Below are 23,585 nucleotides of genomic sequence, written 5' to 3'. Positions count from 1 at the left end.
TATCATTAAAATTAAATCTAGGACTTGCCTATTAACATGCAAGTTACTTCAAGGGGCTTTGTAAAACCAGAATATTGTGACATGAAAAGGGGGAGGGGGAAAAAGCATAATTAAAATACATCTGATAAGAACATGTACCAAGCTTACCATATAACAAAGATTTCTACCTTTTTAAAAGTTTTTATTTATCTAAGTGATTTCTACACCCAGTGTGGGGCTTGAACTCCCAACCGGGGATCAAGAATCACATGCTCCTCAGACTGAGCCTGTCAGGTGCCTCCAGAGATTTCTACTTCATCAGACCTGGCCATACCAGGAGGGATGGTACCAGATGTGTTCCACTACTTAACTAAATAAAATCATTCCAATTCCTATGGTCAACTCAATAATCACTTAACTTTTCAAGAATCAACAAAACAGTAAAATGAAAACCTGAAAACCCTGAGCAAGATAATACTTTTCACATATAAAAAGAAATTTAAAAAAAAGAATAAACATGATAACATTGACAATAAAGATTAGTGACTTTTTTTCACTGCAATTGCTCTAATTTTGCCAGTAAATAAAATACAAGCAGACTCACTTTTTTCAGACAGCTGGAACACTATTAAAATGACCACTCATGCAGTAAAGGTCCAATACTGAAGATATTTGTGACAAAGACTTAATATTTTGGGGGAAAATGATACTAGAATATATACAGTATTTAGAAAAAATGTAAATTTAGAGAAACAGAAAACAGGAGCACCTGGCTGGGCTCAGTCTGAGAAGCATATGATTCTTGATCTCAGGGTTGTAAGTTCAAGCCCCACCTTGGGTGTAAAGATCACTTAAACTTTAAAAAAAAAAAAAAAGTAAAAAAAAAAAGTTTAATAAAAATAAAAAGAACACAAAATCAAATCATGACATGCTGAATATGAACAGTCAATTCTTCATCCAAAAGCAAACTAATTTCGGTTTTAGGGTCAGAATAACTTCTTACATGTTACTTAAACAACTTGAAACTATTATACACAAAGATACTAAATGTAATGAACAAGACTGCAAATGGCCTCTACATTTTAACTATTAATTCACAGATGGACAACAAAGAAACATGTCAAATACTACATAAAGTTATAATCAGCAACATTCACACTATGGGAAACTCTGCAAGACCAACAGTCTGGGCTGCTTACAAAAAAACTTATAAGGAATGAAAAAGAGAGAGGAACCTATAAATTAAAAGAAACAAACATGAAAACACTAATAAGAAAGTAAAAATAGTTATATTAATACTGGATAAAATAGACTTTAAGTCAAGGAGTATTATGAAAGATAAAGAGGAACACTTCAAAATGATAAAAGGGGGAAAAACAAAAACAAAACAAAACAAAACAAAAAAAATGATCAAAGGGGTGCAGCCCCGGTGGCCCAGCGGTTTAGCGCTGCCTTCGGCCTGGGGTGTGATTCTGGAGACCTGAGATCGAGTTCTGCACTGGGCTCCCTGCATGGGGCCTGCTTCTCCCTCTGTCTGTGTCTCTGCCTCTCTCTCTCTCTCTCTCTCTCTCTCTCTCTCTCTGTGTCTCTCATGAATAAATAAATAAAATCTTTAAAAAAATCAAAATGATAAAAGGGTCAATTCATCAGAAAGACATAGTAATTATGCTTTTATTTTGATTTCACATTTGAAAAATTAAGTAGTGAAATCCATCACACTAACAGATTAAAGAACCCCATGTAATCATAATAAAAGTTGCAGAAAAGATAAAATTCAACCCACCATGATTAATACTCTCAGCAAAGCTGAGAATAAAAAAAGGAACTTTCACAATCTGATTAAGGACCACACATAAATGGGATCCCTGGGTGGCGCAATGGTTTAGCGCCTGCCTTTGGCCCAGGGCGTGATCCTGGAGACCCAGGATCAAATCCCACGTCAGGCTCCCGGTGCATGGAGCCTGCTTCTCCCTCTGCCTGTGTCTCTGCCTCTCTCTCTCTCACTGTGTGCCTATCATAAATAAATAAAAATTAAAAAAAAAAATTAAAAAAAAAAAAGGACCACACATAAAAACTTACAACTAACTTCATACTCAGTGATGAAAACATTCCACCTAATTCAACACTGTAGTGAAGTTCTTGCCACTGCAATAATGAGAAAGAAAGAAAAGAAAAGAAAAGAAAAGAAAAGAAAAGAAAAGAAAAGAAAAGAAAAGAGAAAAGGAAAGGAAAGGAAAGGAAAGGAAAGGAAAGGAAAGGAAAGGAAAGGAAAGGAAAGGAAAGGAAAGGAAAGAAAAGGAAAGAAAAGGGAAAGACAGGAAAAGAAGAAAAGAGGCATAAAGAGTATAAACTTGGCAGATCCTACCTTAACCAGGTCATGATACTTAATATCACAAACACTGGGACAAAGTGGTATTACTATTCTCCTCAAAAGATAAACTAGAGCAGGACACATAGATTCGGTGGGATTCCTGCCAAAATGAATAAACTGTATCTAGTTACAAAGAAACATTCAGAAAAAAAGTCAGTTATATTTCTACATTGTAGCAATGAATGATCAGAAACTGGAATTTAAAGAATACATTTACAATTACAACAAAAAATATCAAATACTTAGGGATAGGGACCCCTGCGTGGCTCAGCGGTTGAGCCTCTGCCTTTGGTTCAGGGCATGATCCCAGGTGAGGGTCCCATCAGGCTCCCTGCATAGAGGCTGCTTCTCCCTCTACCTATGCTTCTGCTTCTCTCTGTGTGTCTCTCATGAATAAATAAATAAAATCTTTAAAAAAAATATTTAGGGATAGACCTAAGCAAATATAAAAGAAATATACAGTAAAAAGTATAACATATTACTGTGAGAAATTAAAGATGACTTCCATAAACAGAGATCTCTCATTCATGTGTCAAAGACTAAATACTGTTAAGATGTTAATTCTCCCCAAATTGATCTATAGATTCAAAGCAGTCTTAATTAAAATTCCAGCAAGCTTTTTGGAGGTATTGACAAACTGATTCTAAAATTCACCAAAACAGCTCTGAAGAACAAAGTTGGAGGGCTCACACTACCTGATTTCAAGAATCATTATAAAGCTACAATTAACAAAACAAAGAATAAAAACAAGTCACTGTTAAGATCATGAAAAGATGTACCACATATGATAAAAAGATACACCACATCTGATAAAAGACCTGTATCCAAAGTACATAAAACATTTTCAAAACTCAATAATAATAAAAAAATAACCCAATTAAAACATTGGCAAAAGATGGTTTCATGTATGTAGTCACATGTCAAAACTTACCTAACTATACACTTTAAATATACAGTTTATGATGTCAATTAAATCTCAATAAAGCTGTTTTAAAAACGTAACTATCTCACTAGACTGCCAGCTTCTCAAGAAAGGGATTATAAGTCATTAACATATGTGCCTACATCAGCATTTTCTAACACAAGAATACAGATGCAGGGGGTGCCTGGTGGCTCAGTTGGTAGGGCATGCAACTGTTGATCTCTGGGTCATAAGCTCAAGCCCCACATTGGATGTGGAGCCTACTGAAAACAAAAGACTGTAGAAGCAATTAAGTACTTGCTGCATAAACATAATAATTAACAAGCGAAACAGGGAGAACATTGTATTAACTGAGGTTAAAATTATAATTCCAGAAAGACTTAATCTGAAAGTACTATGTGGCTGACACATAAAAAAAATTCACATTTATAAAGACAGCCTGGCATGGTAAAAAGGAGCACCATACTGAGATTAGGAGACATGAGGGACCCAAAGTGAATCCTTAAATAACCAAATCTCTCAGTGGACTTTATTTCATCATCTGAAAATCAGGCTTGTTAATAATTCTTATCTTGTTAACTTCATAGAATTACTCGGAAAGCCACAGAAAAAGAATTTAAAAGTCTTCAAAACCATAAAGTGGTTAGTATTGGTGTCATCAGACTTACCTTAAAGGGAGGTGGAGAAACCAAAGATACATGATTTCATTTATGTGAGGTTTAAAAGCAACCTGGTCTAGTGACCTGACTAGAAATAAAGATAGTCAGGAATAGTCCTGTTCCTTTCTATTTTCTGCCAGCAGTGGACAAGCTTCATTTTAATTATTTATAAAAAAGCAAAACAAAACAAAACTGCCTACTCTGATCTCTTAACTATGAAAACAAATATCTTTTCAGAGAAAAGTGGTTGAAAAATAAAAAATAGCAATGATCATGTTTCTATTTTAGCTTAGGATGGTTTTAGTCTTTCCTAAGAGAAATGAGATTAATTTCCTCAAGTATGGGAAATCTAAAATGCACACACAGATGCTTTTGCTCTAAACAAATTAAATCCTGGGTTTTCAGAGTAGATATCTTTCAAAAGTACGTCAAACTGGCTCTTCTGAAAAAGATATTCTTGTTTTAAATTAAAATATATTGGGATGCCTGGGTGGCTCAGCGGTTAAGTGTCTGCCTTCAGCTCAGGGCGTGATTCTGGGATCCAGGATCCAGTTCCACATAGGGCTCCTTGCGGGAAGCCTGCTTTTCCCTCTCCCTGTGTCTCTACCTCTCTCTCTCTTTCTGTGTCTCTCATGAATAAATCAATAAAATCTTTACAAATAAATAAATAAATAAATTCAAATATATTGATAAACTATGATGAAAATACAAAGGTTAATAGTGGTAATAGCAAACAAGAGACAGAAGACTGAATGACCTTTGTGATACCTCTCTGTAAGTACAGCCTATAAGATTTCATACTCAAAGACAAATCTTCCCTTAAGGGAAAAACTAGAAGGAACCAATTAAAATCTTTGCAAAAGTTTGTGACACATTAATGAGTTTTTAGATTTAGTGATAAGAAATGTTCCTATTTTCTCTTACTAGTAATGAAAGTTTATGATGAATTTAGGAAAAAATATTTGGGGATTAAAAAAATTCTATGTACAAAAAAAAAATTTCTATGTACCAATGGGTTGTACCCTTGGAAATAAGGTTTGTATAAAAGCAAAGCCATCTACTCTCCTTTTATTAGTAGCATTCATACTACTGATGATTATTCATAAGATAGAACACTCTTGACTTTCATTCCCATGATTAAGTAAATGGAGAAAAGCTAAACTCCAATTGAATTTGGGTATTCCCCAGTGAGCTGGTATCATTTAGTTGGCAATGGGTTGTTTTTTTGGAGTGATGAACCTTTAGTGTTTTTGCACTATAAAAATTATCAATACCATAAGCAGTGGTGTCTGTCCACTTTTTAATTTTTATCTGATCTGCTGACATTCACAAAAGATATAAGGATCTATGATGTCTGGGATGATCTGATTCACTGGAGGGCAGGTTTTAATTTTTTTTAATTTTTTATTTTTTACTTATGATAGTCACACAGAGAGACAGAGAGAGGCAGAGACACAGGCAGAGGGAGAAGCAGGCTCCATGCACTGGGAGCCCGATGTGGGATTCTATCCCGGGTCTCCAGGATCACGCCCTGGGCCAAAGGCAGGCACCAAACCACTGCGCCACCCAGGGATCCCAGAGGGCAGGTTTTATATTAAATGTACTAACATTTTGCTCAGTAAGTTTCATGTCTAGGCATCGCTTTAAGTGATCACCACACAGAAACAATAAAACTCCTAGAACCATGGTAACACCCCTTGGTATTAAAGTTTTTTCCTAGATGATGTAGAAAAACATGAGAAGGGGGGGGAGGATGAGGAAGACTGGAGTTTCTTTCTATCTATATATATATACCAAGAGGTTTTACCACATGGCTCTGCCTCTAGGGAGGATCACAACAAATAGAGGGATGACACTATCTGGATAAAAGTATTTGCCTTTTCCATGACCTGTTTCATATTAATTTCAAAGTTTGATGCCAACCAGATGTCCCACAATGATGATAAATTTAATTTATTTCTAATTTCTCAAACTCTTCTACAGATTCAGGCAGCATAGTCACAGCCATTAGCTCATTGAGCCTGGATGAATCATTGAAGGAATGGAATTGATCAGGCAGATAGATTGCACTGCATGGTTAAGAGTCTCCTAAGAAGGGAGATGGCAGAAATCCAACAGCAAACAGATGATGAAATGGCCATTTCCATTAAGGGAACATCACATCACAGATATTAATTAGAAGGCACTATTACAGAGTTAAGTGCATGTGGGGAAAAATGTAGAGTTAAAAGTCACCCCGGATGTCCCTAGCCTGAAGTAATTATAGAAGTGAAGGTGAGTCATGGATTTACAATTTTTCATTCATTTTACAATAACATAGGTAAGGTAGAGAACAGACATAACTCCATAGTGATCTTTTTTTTTTTAGACTGGGGATAAGCTATCTTTAAAAAAAGAAAAAAATCCTCATGTTTTCCTTTCACTATTCCCAGGAAAATTACATCTTTTATTTACAGAAAAACTAATGGCACACAATAAGAGACCTGCTACTTTCCTAGTAAAAATGAAATGAAACAGATGAAACAAATTAGTTTTGAGTTTAAATGCTCAGCATTCTACCAAGTTTTTTATTTTAAGGATATAAACTCATCTTTAAAACTCATGAGATATTCTGTTCTGAGTTTTTAGTTCAAATCTAGCTTTAGCTACTAAAAATTAAAAATCTTCTGAAGTATTGTTTGATAACACCCAAATGCTGGAAACAGTCACATTCCAGACCTTTAGAGCTCTCTAAAACATTATAAAACTCCTATTCAAAGTATCTATTGGCCCAACAACGGATATGACCATTTAATTTATTTTATTCTGCAATCCCTGGCACTTTCTTTTCCCCTAATATCTTCTAATGGCATCCTTCCTATCTGCACACATAACAAATAATAACTGCAAACAGATGACCAATAAGTGAGTTGAGACAACAGTGAAAATAGAAGGGTTTTATCTTTATATTTTGTTATAATCTGGATCACAACCTCAGAATTCTGGATGAAATATTTCAGTTATTAACTTCAAATAGGTGAGGCTCTATCCAAGAGGAAATTTCTTTGCTGGGGTTCCATTCTTAATTTCCTACATAAACTTAGAAAATTAACAATTTGTCTTACATCACCAGAAGAGCAGAATCACAGGGATATTATAAGAAATAATAAGATATCCAAATAATGTGGAATGACTTGTTGAAAATCTTTTTTTTTTTTTTTAAACCAACAAGCAGGGCAGCCCCAGTGGCTCAGCGGTTTAGCGCTGCCTTCAGCCCAGGGTGTGATCCTGGAGACCCGGGATCGAGTCCCACATTGGGCTCCCTGCATGGAGCCTGCTTCTTCCTCTGCCTGTGTCTCTGCCTCTCTTTCTCTCTCTCTGTATCTCAGGAATAAATAAATAAAATCTTAAAAAAATAAAATAAAAAAAAATAAACCAACAAGCACTTACAAAAGATAAGGGTGCATTAGTAAAAATGATTAAGTAAAAACCTCTGAAAATTTTCTGTTCCATAAAAGCAATGAGAACACTGGCAAAAATTGTGAGAATCAACTTCTTCTGAACTGTGGGAATTAACCAAAGGCTTGAGCAGTCTGAAGAGAGTTCATTAAGGAAAAATTGGCTGAATCTTGGTAAAAATAGTTTTGTAACATTTTAACTCTCCCTAATCTTATTCCACTCTCCTGAACTCTAGAGTAGCCTTAAAAACCAAGTTTGCAATCACAGTAAAAACCACAAAAGGGGTCAAAAGAGAAATGAAGCTCCTTCAAAGCCCCAATTCTCTGAGAACTGTCATCATTTGACCTGCCTGGTGGCTCCCTAAAAGACCTCCCTTGTAAGGCTGTCTTTATTTGACCTGACTTGGAGCTTAACCCAAGCAAAAAGCTTAATCCTCAAGGGTGTTTGTTGAAAACAATTGCAGGCAATTGCTTAGTATAGCTACCTAAGGCAGTTGACATCAATTAGAGCAAATGATAGGCCAACCAAAAAGTTTCTTTTCTTTTTTTTTTTTTTTAAAGATTTTTATTATTATTTTTTTATTCATGAGAGACACAGAGAGAAGGCAGAGACATAGGCAGAGGGAGAAGCAAGCTCCCCACAGGGAGCCCGATGTGGAACTTGATCCTGGAACTCTGGGATCACACCCTGAGTTGAAGGCAGACCTCCAACTGCTGAGCAACCCAAGCATTCCAAACCAAAAGGTTTCAAAGGAAAAGGTGAGGAATGAGGTATCTATAAGGGGCTTTAAAAAGTTCTTAGTGGAAAAAAAAAAAAAAATTCTTAGTGTCTCCAAGAATCCAAAAGACTACATGTGTGACCATGGCTGTATACATACTCACCAAAGACCTTTAGAATGTCTTAAGCTCACTCCTGACCTTGAGGCTCTGTGCAAGCAAGAAATAAAGTGTCAAGTGCAAGCAGAAAGCAAGTGTCAATGGCCTGGTAGAGTGCTGAAGGTGAGCCCCAATGTGTATATAGAGCTCTTCAGAAAAGACTGACTTGTTGGTTCCAAGCATTTAAAGTAATCACAGTTCAATCATTAGCTAACCACCAACCTAACTAAGCAGAGACTTTAATGGCTATATACGAAAAAGAATACAGACTTTACAGAATTAGTTTAGGAAAGTCATTAAATAACAATAGCAAACAGCAACAAAAACAAACTCTGGGGGAAGGGGAAAATCTGATTCTGAGAGTTGCTACATTTATTAAAATACCCAGTTTTCAACAAAAAAATTGAGATATGCAAAGAAAAGAGAATGTAGGGCCATACTCAGGGGAAAAAAAAGTAGTCAGCTATAACTGTACCTGAGGAGTCCAGATGTTAGACTTACTAAATAAAGACATTATATTAGGTATTTTAAAGATGTTCAAAGAACTAAAGAAAATTATATCTAAAGAACTAAATTAAAGTATGCAAACAATGCCTCACAAATAGAAAATCTCAAAAAAGAGAAATTATCTGGGGATCCCTGGGTGGCGCAGCGGTTTAGCGCCTGCCTTTGGCCCAGGGCACGATCCTGGAGACCCAGGATCGAATCCCACATTGGGCTCCCAGTGCATGGAGCCTGCTTCTCCCTCAGCCTATGTCTCTGCCTCTCTCTCTCTCTCTCTCTCTGTGTGACTATCATAAATAAATAAAATTAAAAAAAAAAAAAAGAAATTATCTAAAAAAAAAAAAAGAAGAACCAGAGGTGCCTAGGTGGCTCAGTCAGCTAAGCGGCTGCCTTTGGCTCACACTGTGATCTCAGGGTCCTGGAACTGAGCCCCAAGTTATGGGCTCCCTGCTCAGCAGGAAGTCTGCTTCTCTCTATGCCTCTCCCCCAACTCTGCTCATGTGTGTGCTTTCTCTCTCTCTCTCTCAAATGAATACAAAAAAATCTTAAAAAAAAAAAAAAAGAACCAAACAAATTCTGGAGTTGAAAAGTATAGTAACTGAAATAAAAATTTCAGTAGAGGGATTCAAAAGCAGATTAGAGCAAGCAGAAGAAAGAATCAGTGCACTTGAAGATAGGTCAATTGAGATTATCCTGTCCAAAGAACAGAAAGAATAGAGAATGAAGAAAAATGAACAGAGCTTCAGAGACCAATAGGACATCATCAAATGTATCAACATATGTATAATGGAATTCCCAGAAGAAGCAGAAAAAAAAAGGGACTAAGAATATTTAAAGAAATACTGGTCAAAAATTTACCAAATTTATCTAAACATTCAAGCAGCTCAATGAACTCCAAATAGGATAAAATCAAAGAGATCCTAAACACATCATAATCAAACTATTCAAAGACAAAGAGAAAATCTTAAAAGTAAAACATAAGCAACAAAATTTAGATACTCTCCTGAAGGTTGCCTACAAATATAACTGAAGCAAAGACAGTGGCTTCAAGATTAGATCTCAGAGTCTTAGTCCTGGCATGTACCTCTTTGGAGGTTAAATTAGTATAAATTTGATATAACTTATAAGGGATGGTTTTTCTCTCATTGTAATCTTTTAGAATAACAATCAACCAATTTCTCCAACCGAGGTGAGTGTTTGTCTTCTACACTAATCTCAAAGTATCAACAGATTCAAAAAGGAAATAAATCGTCCTTTGGAGAAAGAAAAAAGTATCAGCAGCAGATGACTGATTATGGCTTTTATGTGGGAATGTTACCTGAATAAAAGGCTTAACTTTCCTATGGTGGCTGATTAAGAATTTCTTAAGAGCTATGAGTTAATTACTAGTTTTTGGTAGCTCATTCACAAAAAATACAGTGACAGAGTATTATCTCAAGCGACAAAAAAACTTAAATAAAAAATTAAACCTCAAAAATAGACCTAAAATATAAATTTGACTATATTTCCCTCTCTCTTCATCCCATATTAATTTAAATCAAGAAAAGCCACTCAGATCATCATACTATTTCTCTTAGGATTAGAAATTAGGGTAAACATAAAGTTACTGATTTACTTCTCTTCTATAAAAGCTCTCTGTTATACTGATGGACTACTGTAACTGTGCTTTTTTACTTATATAGGTCTTCATATTGAAGTATAATGAAGCACTATGGAAACATGATAGAAGAATGATAATAGAATACATGCTCAAAGACATATCACTATCCTCTTCTTATAGGCATTATGTCATAAAATTTCAAACTGGGAGGTAAATAAATAGTTTTAACCCTTGTTCCTCAGATAAAGAAGCCAAGAAAGAAAAGGTGGGAATAAAATGTCTTACTCAAGATTAGAAAATAGAACTGTAACAATTTGAAAAAAACAAGAATAAATTAATCACTAAAAATACCAGGACTATGGGCAGCCCAGGTGGCTCAGTGGTTTAGCGCCACCTTCAGCCCAGGGCGTGACCCTGGAGACCGGAGATCAAGTCCCACATCCGGCTCCGTGCATGGAGCCTGCTTCTCCCTCTGCCTGTGACTCTGCCTTTCTCTGTCTCTGTGTCTCTCATGAATAAATGAAATCTTTAAAAAAAAAAAAAAAAAAAAAAAAAACCAGGACTAATGCCCATGGTGGAAAATAGCTATATCTGGGTAGCCTGTAGTCTTCATGATAGATACTCATAGATAGGAAAACTACTCTATCATACAGACTTCCAAAACTAACCTGTAATGATAAGACATTCATTGTGATCCAGCACCTCAGTGAAGAGCCGTGAAACAATTAACTCAGGGTTGATTAAAAAGCGGATTTCTTCTTGCACAAGTCCTGCACCGGTTACACCACCTCCAACAAAACGGTTTGCAAAATCCACCTGTTTGGGTTAAAATATGGCATGTCAAATGATGATCTAATACCCACATATGTGATAAAGAAGTGCTCTCCCTCTTCCTTTCATTTTCCATATAAATCAATCCCCAAATTAGTAATCTTCCCAGGAAGAAAAGATTGTGGTTGACTGCACTCTTTCCATCTCACTGTAATTAACAAACTTGTAGTTTACAAACCTTGTATGTACTGCAAGGACCACAAATCAAAGGAAACTTTATTTGGAAAGGTTTCAAGATCATTTCTACACCATTCACTATTCAATTTCCATTTATGGATTTCTTATGATTTTAATATAATCTTATCTTTCGTATAGAATATAGCAACCAAACACTTATCCTAAAAGAACTGAAAAACTTAGTAACTGCTCTTTTTTGGGTAATCTTTTTCTTCTGTGAAAGACTACAGAGATGGAAATTTCACCCTAAATTCAGTTGCAAATCCCAAACTGTGTAAACATTATAGACTATTTTTTAAATATATCTAAAGAAAAAAATGAAAACAGAAAACCTTTTTGAACAACAAAGATTCATAATTTGGCTATTGCTGATAATGCTGCTATATAAACATCAGAGGACATGTTTATGGAAAGAGCTCAAATGTCCATCAACTGATAAATGGATAAAGAAGAGTGGGGTGTGTATGTGTGTGTATATAAACAAACTGGAATACTACCCAGCCATAAAAAAAGAATGAAATCTTGCCATTTGCAACAATGTAGATGGAACTAGACAGTATTATGCTAAGCAAAATAAGTCAGAAAAAGACCCATACCGTATGATTTCACTCATGTGGAATTTAAGAAACAAAACAATCATAGGGGGTAAAAAGAAAGCAGTAAACCAAGAAACAGACTCTTAACTATAGAGAACAAACTGATGACTACCAGAGGGGAGGTAGTGGTGGTGGTGGTGGGGTGGGAATAGGTTACATAGGTGATGCGGATTAAGGAGTGCACTTGTTAAAAAAAAAAAAGAAAAAAAAAGGAGTGCACTTGTGATGAGCATCGGGTGTTGTACTTAAGGGTTGAAACACTAAATTATACACTTAAAAGTAACATTCCACTGTATGTTAACTGGAATTTTAATAAAAACTTAAAGATTCAACTAATATTTCAAATTTAGTTAAAATTATGCATAAGCTTTCTGAGGAGTACTATATTATAATGGGATCCTCAAATTCCTATTAATGAAGATGAATCACACAATCCTCAAGAAAAAGCAAACTCAGCATCATTTGTCTTAAACCTACTAACCACTCCAATGTGTTCAACACTATGCTAAGCTCTATGGAACAATATGTAAGAAATAGATTCCAGCTTTGCCATAGATTTTTGTATTCAAGGAGTTAGATTACACGCATGCACAACACCTTGTATACATACATAGCCATATATACATAAAAAGAATTTAGCAAGTAATGTAAGAGAGGCTTATATACTGTATATAAAGAAATACTCTTGTGTCTCTCCTTTACTCTTACACTACCACACTCATAATACTTCTACACCAGACATGTGGGTTTCCACATATCAAGCAATTCTGAAACACCAGGTGGGTGTCCTATATATAATTCAATTCAGCTCTGACACTATCTACCGGGAATTCGCATCAGATCCCACAGGCTAAGGATTCAGTCCCACAAGACTGTCCCACTTCAGTCAGCAACTGCAAGTCCCAAATTGTCAACTATACTTCTAGTTGACCAGCTATAAGTTGAAATTCCTATGACCTGCTCCTGTGGCTTGATAGAACAGCTCACAAAACTCAGGGTAACACTTAAGTTTACTGATTTCTTAAAAAGGATATAATAAAGGATATAGATGAACAAACAAATGAAGTGATATATAGGGCATGGTAAGTAGGAAGAGGTATAGAGCTTCCACACCTTTCTGGACAAGGCACTTTCTTAACACTTCCACATGCTCACCAACCTGGAAGCTCTCTGAATCCTGCACTTTTGAGGTTTTGTAGAAGCTTCATCACTTAAGGATGATCAATCATTAACACAGTTTTCAGTCCCTCTCCCTTTCTCAGAAGTTGGGGATTATGGTAGAAAGTTCCAAACCTCTAATCATGGCTCAATCCTTTTGGTGATCAGTCCCCATCCTGAAGCTATGCAGGAACTCCACCAAGAGTCATCTCATCAGAATAAAACATTCCTGTAACCTAGGAAATTCCAAGGAATTTAGGAGCTCTGTTTCAGGAATCAGGGTCAAAGACCAAATATTAAAACAAAAGATGCTCCCAGTACACCTATCAGTTAGGATATTACAAGGGTTTTAGGACCTCTGTGCAAAGAACCAGGGGCAGAGACTAATATATATTTTTTTCTATTATTTTACATATACTTTCAGACTATTGTCAAATACAAGATTCCTTAAAACTTGTGTTCTCTAAAGCAATTATGATACTAAATGGTAATTTGAGGCGTATTTTACAGAAGAGTAAAACAAGAATACGAATCTTTTGATATAGTCTTCTTTCATTAGAGAAGAACTTCAAAAACACTGAATATATGACTGGACAAGTTCTTGAAATGAGTTATCACAGAGAATCATATATATTTTATACTCTGGCATACTAAATCACATTTAAAAAAAGAGTAACTCGGGCAGCCCAAGTGGCTTAGCGGTTTAGCGCCGCCTTCAGCCCAGGGCCTGATCCTAGAGACCCGGGATCAAGTTCCACATCAGGCTTCCTGCATGGAGCCTGCTTCTCCCTCTGCCTGTGTCTCTGCCTCTTTCTCTCTCTCTGTGTCTCTCATGAATAGATAAATAAAATCTTTAAAAAAAAAAAAAATAAATAAATAAAAAAATTTAAAAAAGAGTAACTCTTTAGTAGATATAGAAAAATAATTTTAGGGATGCCTGGGGGTAGTTCAGCAGTTGAGCATCTGTCTTTGGCTCAGGGGCATGATCCCGGTCTGGGGATTGAGTCCCATATCGGGCTCCCTGTGAGGAGCCTGTTTCTCTGTCTGTGTCTCTGCCTCTCTTTCTGTGTCTCTCATGAATAAATAAGTAAAATCTTAAAAAAAAAGAAAAAAAGAAAAAGAATTTTGGCTAACCTAGTCCATTGATTAGAATTAGTTGCTTACAATATATAAGTTCATTATGCACTGGGTGATTCATGGCTTAAAATGTTCAACAAAGATCAACTGAATATTGTGCTGAGAACCATGTGATACAAAGATGAATATGAAGTGAGCCTTGACTTCACAGCATCTGTAATCTTGAGATCCCAGCACATAAGCAGAATAAGATGATTATTAAATAACCCACTAGAATGTATTAGATCATTCCCAAATAATACAATTAACTAAAACTGGAGCAACGGGACATGGCATTCATTTAAGATTTTGCTGACATTCAGGCAGAGGAAATAACTGCACAAGGACATGGCAAAAAAAAACAACAACTGTGCAGAGCTATATGAAAGACAGTGGTAGGTAGATACCTCATGCCTGTCTGCAATGTAGAGTATGTAAAGGATTATAGTTGCTGATGAGGTATTCTGGGGTCAAGGAAAGTTTTACTTAATTTTGAAGGTTCTTGGAATTCTAAAAAGAAAAGTTACAACTAGACCTGTGTTTTAGAACGATAATTTAGGCTAGAGTTGAAAGAATGAGTTGGAGAGGAGTAAAACTGAAAGCACAGAGTCTGGTTAGGTGACTATTGTATAGTTCAGAGAAGAACTACTAGGGCCTCAAACAGGTCAGTGGGGGAAAAAGTGAAGGAATGAGAGACCTAGCAAAAAATCAAAATGGACAGCACTTGAAAATCAAAAGATTAGCTAAGCATAACAGTATTGTGAACACAAATGAGAAACAAACAAGGTTTAAGATCAATGAAACTTAATTTTTACTGGAACATGGTACACAACTAAAATAAAAAGGTAAGTTCTATCCAACTTATGTACAACTTGGTAATGATAAATGAAATATATTCAATGTGCATACTATTATTCATTCTTTGAATAAAAGGCCAAAATTTATTATTTGAAAGGTATGCATAGAAATAAATACATTATACTAAACTCAATACGCCTCTGGAGGCAGGGGTCTTTTAGAAAAAACTGTCTACTACTTTAAAAAGTTCTTAATAAAAGGCTCTCTATTACAGGTAAGAAACCTGTTCTAGCATATGAAAACAAGCATATGAGGGCTTCTATATTTTTAGCCATTTTCAACTTACTTTACTTTAAAGCTACTTGTTCAGATTGCTCAGTTTCTGAATTATAACTTTACGAAAAGGAGAAATGGTAACAATCCTTAGAGAGGTTTTGTTGTTGCCATTCAGCATAATGTAATTTATATGCTACACAAGGAGCTTTGTAATACTGCAATATAATATTCCCCGATCTCCTGGGGATACGTGGCATGGATAGGGAGAATAATTAATAGAAGCCTTTATGGTATTCTTTTAATCTATTGAGGTTTCACATTTCGTCTATAATATATTCCAGAAAAGTGGGAAGAATCTCAATCTTGAATGTTGCTAAATAATTACTTGCTGATTGTATTGTGATGAAAGGTCAGCATTCCTGTGGTGCTAACTAGCAGTAGCTTTGTTTATTTCACGTGTATTAAGACTCCCTCAGTTAATCTAAGACTTTAATGTAGAAAAGAACGTCATCAAGATAGAAATGTGGGGAAAAAAGTAACATTCATTTAGAACAGATTTTAAGCATATTTCAAAACTACTGTTTATTTAAGAAAAAGTAATGATTAAATACAAATTTAAAAAAATTTAAGAAAAAAAAAATTTAAGTACCACATGTTAATCCAGTATCTAAATGTTTATAATCTCAAAAAATTAGTGAGAGAGAATGATTTAAAACAAAACATGGTTTGCCCCTTTGAAGATTTTAAATATGTCTTTTAAGAGGCCATTCTAAAAAGAATCTGTTTCATTAAGCACTGAGAGCATAAATATATAATAACTAGCCAAACGCAAGTCAGTCTAGTTATTTTACAGTATACATAGTTATTCAAACAGTTAGTCCAATCTCAGGAAACTGATTTAGCTTCTGACCCACTATAAGCATCAAATAAGGATCTAAGAAGAAAAATCAGCAATTTCCAGTATAAGTGAAATGATGTACAACATCTTTCAAAGAAAACTGAGATTACAATGCTCTTATAAACTGGATAAGAACACAAATCACTACATTTTGTCTCTGATTAGTGATTTTTCAAAGAAATCAGTATAAAGAAAAAGAAAAGCATGTATTCAGGTTAAGTGCCACAACAATTTAGCTAGATACATAGGGTGTTTTATTTGTTAACTCCTTTTTCCAAAAATATATATATTTAAAATAAAGGTAGTAACACAGATTAATAACAAAGATCAAGACATGGACAAAATTACCTGCTCTGAAACAGGTAAAGGACACCAAGCAGAGTTGGCTCATGTGCCTAAAGCTGTTATATATGGGAGAGAGGACTTTCTTATCAATCTTTTAGACATCTGCCTCCTAAGACCTATACAAGGTTGGTGGCAGAAAAACATTTCAAGCTGGTCATCATTTGGAGCAGAGAAAGAGCCTTTAAAGAAAAAGAACAAAACTGCTTGGTGATAGCTGTCAAGACCATACCCAGGGAACTTCCTCCACTGTCAATCTACAATCAATGTCTGAACTAAGAAACCTGATGTTGCCCAGATCTTAAAATTTTCCGTCAAAGGCTTTTTAAAGAGGCGCACGTTAAGAAACAGCATACACTGGCAAATAACAGTATTACCAAGACTGTCAAAATGATCTGTTTGGCGTTTTTCTCCATTCTGCTATCATGCTTCTTTGCATTAAATCAGTTTAGGAGAGAAATAAACAGGTTTTCAAACTTCCTTTGCTGTCAGAAGCTTGACAAGAGTAAGTCCCAAACAGCACTCTGTTGTGATTCACCTACCTGTAGCATGCCTTGACCATTTCCTTCTATGGTACCTTCATAAGTGACATGCAATCGAGTCAGGGGTTTTTCACATCTACAATTTAAAAGATAATCCTTTACTTTTAATGAACTTCACTAAGGAAAAATGTGGAAAATATACATAACTACAGAAGAAATATTAAAACCATTACGAATCTTAAAAGCCAGAAACATATGCCTGGTTAACGTTTTTGATATAGATTCTCCCAAACTTTTTCTTATTCAAATACTAAACATACATATTTAAATTAAAATGAGATAACATGCTGTTTTGAAATCCATATTTTTTTCTACAAAATATTTCTCTTCAAGAGTTGAAAAAGTCGGGCAGCCCCGGTGGCGCAGCGGTTTAGCGCCGCCTGCAGCCCAGGGTGTGATCTAGAGACCCTGGATCGAGTCCCACGTCAGGCTCTCTGCATGGAGCCTGCTTCTCCCTCTGCCTGTGTCTCTGCCTCTCTCTTTCTTTCTCTCTCTCTCTCTCTCTGCATCTCTATGAATAAATAAAATCTTTTTAAAAAAAGTTGAAAAAGTCTCAAAATATAAAAACAAAATTAAGATCTATGCAATTTTATTGTTATCCTACAGTTGGCAACCTGAAGAAAAATAAAAAAAAACTTTGGCAATAAATCATATATGATATTGAGATGGGGTCTATTTTCAGTAGTTTGATAAAAATGAGTGTATGAGTGTATGTGGTGGTAATATCTTGATGAAAATACAGGCCACAGAAATCTGATCTATGGTACTTTTATGTTAATAAAACTGATGAATTAATCTAGTACCTGTTAAGTCACAATTATTTTCTTTCGCTTTCATATACCATGGTCACTAACGTGCTACCGCAAAATGTGGCACCATGGGATATCAAATACCTTAAGATTAATTAAGTTTGAGAAAACGGCAGAAGCAGCAGGGTCACTATGACCTCCTCCCCTCCGCACAGTTCTTCCCTACATGTAATAAGACCCTCATGTGCAAGGTGTCCACTCTGTATTTGGAGGAAAGGAATATTCCTATCTCTGAAGAAGAAAGGATGCCAAGAATTCTAACAAACAGGCCTTGCTAAGTTTTTCCCCGATAACTACAATTACCTCATACTTCTTAATCTGTCATATTCCACAAAGATGTCCACTCTTCACTGAATCTGACATAAAAGTATGTGGGTCTATTTCTTTGGGCCTTCATTTCCTTAAGAAGGCTCCTGTGACATGTAAAATTTACATCAAATAAATCTGTGTGCTGGGACGCCTGGGCGGCTCAGCGGTTAAGGGCATCTGCCTTCGGCTCAGGGTGTAATCCTGGAGTCCCAGGATTGAATCTCACATCGGCCTTCCTGCATGGAGCCAGCTTCTCCCTCTGCCTATGTCTATGCCTCTCTCTTTCTGTGTCTCTCATGAATAAATAAATAAAATCTTAAAAAAATAATAAGTTTGTGTTTGTCTCCTGTTAATCAGTCTTTGTCCTTTTAATTTTCAGATCCTGACTGGTTTGAGAAAAAAGTTTTTCCTCCCTTACAGTGTTTACCTGGCTTTCATTATATTTAAAAACCAATTCCATTTTATTAACAGTATTTGGTGAGGGCATTTTTCAGTAATAGATTTTTCCCGATTACTTATTTAATAAAAAATATAAATTATAATAAAATATAACAGATGAGATCCAAATACCTAACTTATATAAGGGTTGCATTCATTTTTGGGGAGGGAATTATATATTTTTTAAAACAATTATATATACATATATATATATATATATATATACACATTTTTAAAGATTTTATTTATTCATTTGAAAGAGAGAGTGTGCACACAGAGTGAGAGAGGGAGAAGCAGATCCCCTGCTGAGCAGAGCCTGATACAGGGCTAGATCCCAGCACTTTTGAGATCATGACCTGAGGCTAAGGCAGATACTTAGCTGACTGAGCCACCCAGGTGACCCAATTATATATTTTTTAAAACAATTTAACTGGGGAAGCGCTATTTACCTTATAGGGATTTACTTTCTTCCTAATTTCAGTAAGTCCAAATACCTTTCTGGAGAAACTCCTGTCCAATAGACTGACAGCCTTAAACAGAAGGCAATTCAGTATATGTTCTAAGAGCTTCATTTGCATTAACTCATGTAACCCTCACAACAACCCTATTACTACTATCTCTTTTTAACAGATGGGAAAACAATGCACAGAAAACATTTAAGTAACCTGCCCAAGCAATAAAGCATCAAGAATTTGAAGTTAAAGACTTAACATGCTTTACCTTTAGAAAAATTACTTTCAAAATCTCTTATAGAAAGTTATGACACAAGTTGGATTTTTTTTAACTTCTTTTTGTTTGTTTGTTTTTTGATCCTACTTTCCTAGCCATTTTATGCTAAGGGAGACCACCCATGAGGACACTACTGAAAAGATAAAGAAGCATGATCCAGAAATCTCTAGTTTGTCATTCAGGACTTCAAAACAGAAATCTCATCTGTTCTTCAACTATTCTTCCTAACTAAAGCTGTCAACATACAGTATAATACTCAATAAAATTATGAAATTGCTAGACAGCTTTCTTAAAGTATCCTCCACCTTCTTGATAGGTCTCCCCTTTTGGCTCCAGCAAATCTTTCATACCAGTCATAATCAAAGACACAGACGATAATGAATCTCTGTGATTAACTAAGCCTAGCTAAGATATTTGCTGATAATCACTGGGTTAACTGTAACATGGCAGAAACTTGGAAATCAGAAAAACCTCTAACTTCCTGGCACCCATTTAGCCCCATACTCTTGGGAACACCAACAATTTTCATCTCTTCTTTATCCTCCCTCTTTAAGTGAATGCATGTTCTGGTTCTGTGGGTCTGAGAAATTGATTAATTACATTCTCCAACTTATGAAGCACTAAAACAGAACAGAACAGAAGTCAATAAAATAAAACAAGTTAGAAAAGTTACCAAGTTAAATTGTGCCTATCAAAGTTAAGGGGAATATCTTGATCTTCTACATTGAGGTGAAATGGTGCATTTCCCATTACTGAAGCTGTCTGTCACCTATCACAGGTATTATAGAGTTGATTGATATTTTTAGGATACAGTTAGAGCAGATGATTTCCTGGGGTCCCTTTCATCTCTAATATGCCAAGAGTCCAAACTGCTATACATGTTCCCTTCCTTTCTACTCAATTTTGTTTTTGTTTTTATATTCCAGTTGTTTAATCTTTTACCTACTTCCTTCTACTGATAATCATCTCAGCCATGCAGTTAGCCTCCTAAAGTAAGTTTTTCTTTCTCCTCGCGAACATCTTTGATGGATAAAAAAACACCACAGGAAAGCCACCTAAGTAGATGTGCTTCCTCAAGTTAACTCCCGTAAATAAAAATTAAGAGAAAGTAAAAATAAGACTTAACATGAATGCATACACAAATATGCACAGTACATTTGATCATGTTCTCATATGCGATGAAAAAGTTGATCTATTCTTAAGTGCTCTGGGGATCTGCTCTGGATTAGGAAATGTATTAACTAGTTCAGGGCATGAAGGAATTTACAAATCTGCATGAACTCAGATTGGTTACTATTCTTCTCAGTTATTTGCAGATAAATAATAAGGAAAAAACCTCAGTAAATTAGCAACTTCCACGAAATCTGCCAATAGTACACATGAACAGTCAAACTTCAAAATTCTGGTCACTCAGACAAATTCTAGAAAATTACTATTAACACTTTAGATTAACAAAAAAAATTTTCCTCCATCTTGTCCTCCAGAATGAAAAGCCATAAAATACAAACATGCTAACCAAGAGGAGTATAAGGATGAATATTAAATATTGGTGTTCCAGTTAATAGTAGTGTCTTCACACAAAACTCCTTAATTCTAAACAGGACTTTGTTTCAGAAGAAAAAAACTAAGGCAAAGAGTAGAAGTCAAAGGCTTGCAGACTTTGAATCATACAGCATGACCTTTCCAACAATGAGAGCTCAAAATGAGAGCTATCAATGGATCATTTATAGGAAATTCCCTAGCAATTAAGAGTCTGGGAAACCATCTTTCCAGGAGTTGCAAAATAGAATCCTAGTACAGTAAAAGAGCCCTTCTAAGATTCCCGATTATTTTTATTACTATTACCTTTCCCACTCTGGAAAATCTTCAAGACTCTGTCTTGTAAATGTCACCAAGCCAGTAGGTTCTACAAAAGCAATAAAAGAAAAAGAAACCCAAAGGAAGTTTTGATTTTGGAAAGATTATATACATTCGGTAAAATAATAGATCTAACAATGGTTATAAAACTAATTGGAAAATATCAAGTTTAGTATTGGAATACAACAGAAAACCGATTTAAAACAGTATTATCCTTACAGTAGGAACTCTTTTTTTATAAAATAGTAAGCCCTCACTAAAACAAAACTATACAAACAACAGCACAATGGTACTTATTGGTTAAGTTTTCTAAACTGAATACATTTGTAAAAACTCAACCAAAAAAAGGGGTGCATTAATGAGTGTAGCTTATACAATAAAGACAAATTTGAATTTGAATTTTAATGTTTACTCCTTCTCTGAGAAAGGCCTTAAACTTACATCTAAAGACTGGTGAATATATACACATTTATATGTTTTATAATAAAATAAAATGTCTGTCATTAAAAAAGAAAATTGTTGACAGGCCCTTTGGAGTCGACAAAGCTAAATCCAGGGCTTAGATGATATGCAATTGTTCTACTTACAAGTCATCTTAGCTGGAAGGAAGAATCACTGTGCTCTAAGAGGTTAGAAAAGAAAGATGACATAGTTTTTAAGGAGGAGTAGATATAAGGGGATCAAAATGCAGTATGTTTTAGAGGAATGTGATCCTTTTTTGTTAGATTTACTTTTTTTTTTTTTTTTTTTTTCTAATTAGGGGCAAAAGCAACAAATAAATCAGCAGGCCAAAAGTAATTTGATTCAAATCAAAGAACAAACTAAAAAGGCCAGGCCACTTCTGTTTAAAAAAAAAAAAAAAAAAAGAAAGAAAGAAAGCAAAAAGCTCTTAAGCAAAGAGATATGTCAGAAACTATTAGTGATAATGCTGGTAGAGTCCCATTGAAAGCCTGACAATCATTTCATTTTTCTGGATGATTCCACATTTCTCCGCTCTCAGTCACAAGTAGTAACAACTCAAAAAATAGTATGGAAGAATTACAGTAGAACATTAATGGATGGATTTTGTTAATATGGGTTATAAAATATTCTTAAGATTTCCTTAAGAAATTTCTCTAAGGCAAAAGGATAACATATATAAAACTCACAAGAGATTAAACAATTCAAACACCAGAGAAGCAATTCTATTAATAAGAAACTAATGTCAGTATCATCATTCAGCAAATTAACAGATTAGTAGGAATATTAAATGTCTTTCATATATACTAGGAGATCCCAAAAGAAATTCATAAATGAATATCACTAGCAAAGCTAGAAAAAAGACAGAACATGGCTCTTTAGATATAATTAAAACAAAAAGAACTTGAGGGCATTCTTATTGCCTTTCTTCCATAAAAAGGTAACTTTTATACTAGAATAGATTATTTTATTTTGGTTAATCAAATATTTCCCTTAATAAAATCACAATATGTGCTGCATATGAATTATCAATTTTTAAATACTCCATCTATAAGTATTTTATCTAAAACTATACTAAAAATAATTCAAAAAGCCCTTAAAAATCAACCTCAAGATCCTCATTAAAAATACAAAATAAAGACATTTGACAACATCGAAAAGTTGGTCTTGATGGAATTACATTTTATCATTTTATCAATTCTAAAAGGCACATTTTTTTTTCATGTGGTAATAAGCCTCTGAAACTGGAATACATCTTTCATAATGGAAGGTATCTAGCTATTGCCACTAGTCTAAATTAACGTTGAATTTTTCCAGAGATGTGCATCTGCTTCTGCAGTCATCTGGGAGCACCACCAACCTGAGATCATTGTGAATTAAATCCACTGTTGCAGGCTTTTGTGGATCACACTGGTAATAGGACTTTAGACTCCAAACTTGAGGCTAGTGGTTCAAATTCTCAGAGGAGATTTTTTGTATCTTCTCTAGCCAGTGCCAAGATTGACACTTGCAGTTTCTTTTTTGTCCCTTTTTTGCAGAGCCAGGTTAATTTCTCATCTGTCCTTAGACTGAAGGTACAGACCTCTGGTATATCAGCTATGTAAAAGAGGTCTCCTAAAATCCTTCAACCTGAGTGTTTTTTCCTTCTTTGCAGTATATAACATAATGACACTTTTTACACTCTACAATGTCCTGGATTTGATGTAATATGGTTTAAATAGGTTTCTGTAGTTTCTATTAAGTAGACTTTAGACTTTCTATATAAATTCATCATTAGCTTGTTAATGTCTTTTATTCCACTATTTCCTCTTTAAGCCTGTAACTTTACATCCTAAAAACTTATAACATGTGTCATTATATTTCATAATGAACTAAATTACCATGTACAATGAAAAAGCCAGA

At 35.0% G+C, this 23,585-nt stretch overlaps 1 protein-coding gene across 6 annotated transcripts in view; it reads right to left on the bottom strand.

The window, feature by feature from the left end:
- PARG (poly(ADP-ribose) glycohydrolase) overlaps window positions 1-23,585 on the bottom strand; it is a 116,336-nt gene that overhangs the window by 29,322 nt on the left and 63,429 nt on the right. For all 6 annotated transcript variants that reach the window (XM_072806309.1, XM_072806308.1, XM_072806310.1 and 3 more), the window contains exons 11-13: window positions 21,213-21,273; window positions 17,083-17,158; window positions 11,017-11,164 (exon numbers count right to left, since the gene is read on the bottom strand). In XM_072806309.1, the coding sequence (XP_072662410.1) occupies window positions 11,017-11,164; window positions 17,083-17,158; window positions 21,213-21,273 (285 nt within the window). The remainder of the gene's footprint in view (window positions 1-11,016; window positions 11,165-17,082; window positions 17,159-21,212; window positions 21,274-23,585) is intronic.

The sequence above is a fragment of the Canis lupus genome, chromosome 29 (assembly GCF_048164855.1).
Source record: "Canis lupus baileyi chromosome 29, mCanLup2.hap1, whole genome shotgun sequence".
Lineage (NCBI taxonomy): Eukaryota > Metazoa > Chordata > Mammalia > Carnivora > Canidae > Canis > Canis lupus.
This window is presented reverse-complemented; position numbering and strand designations above follow the sequence as displayed.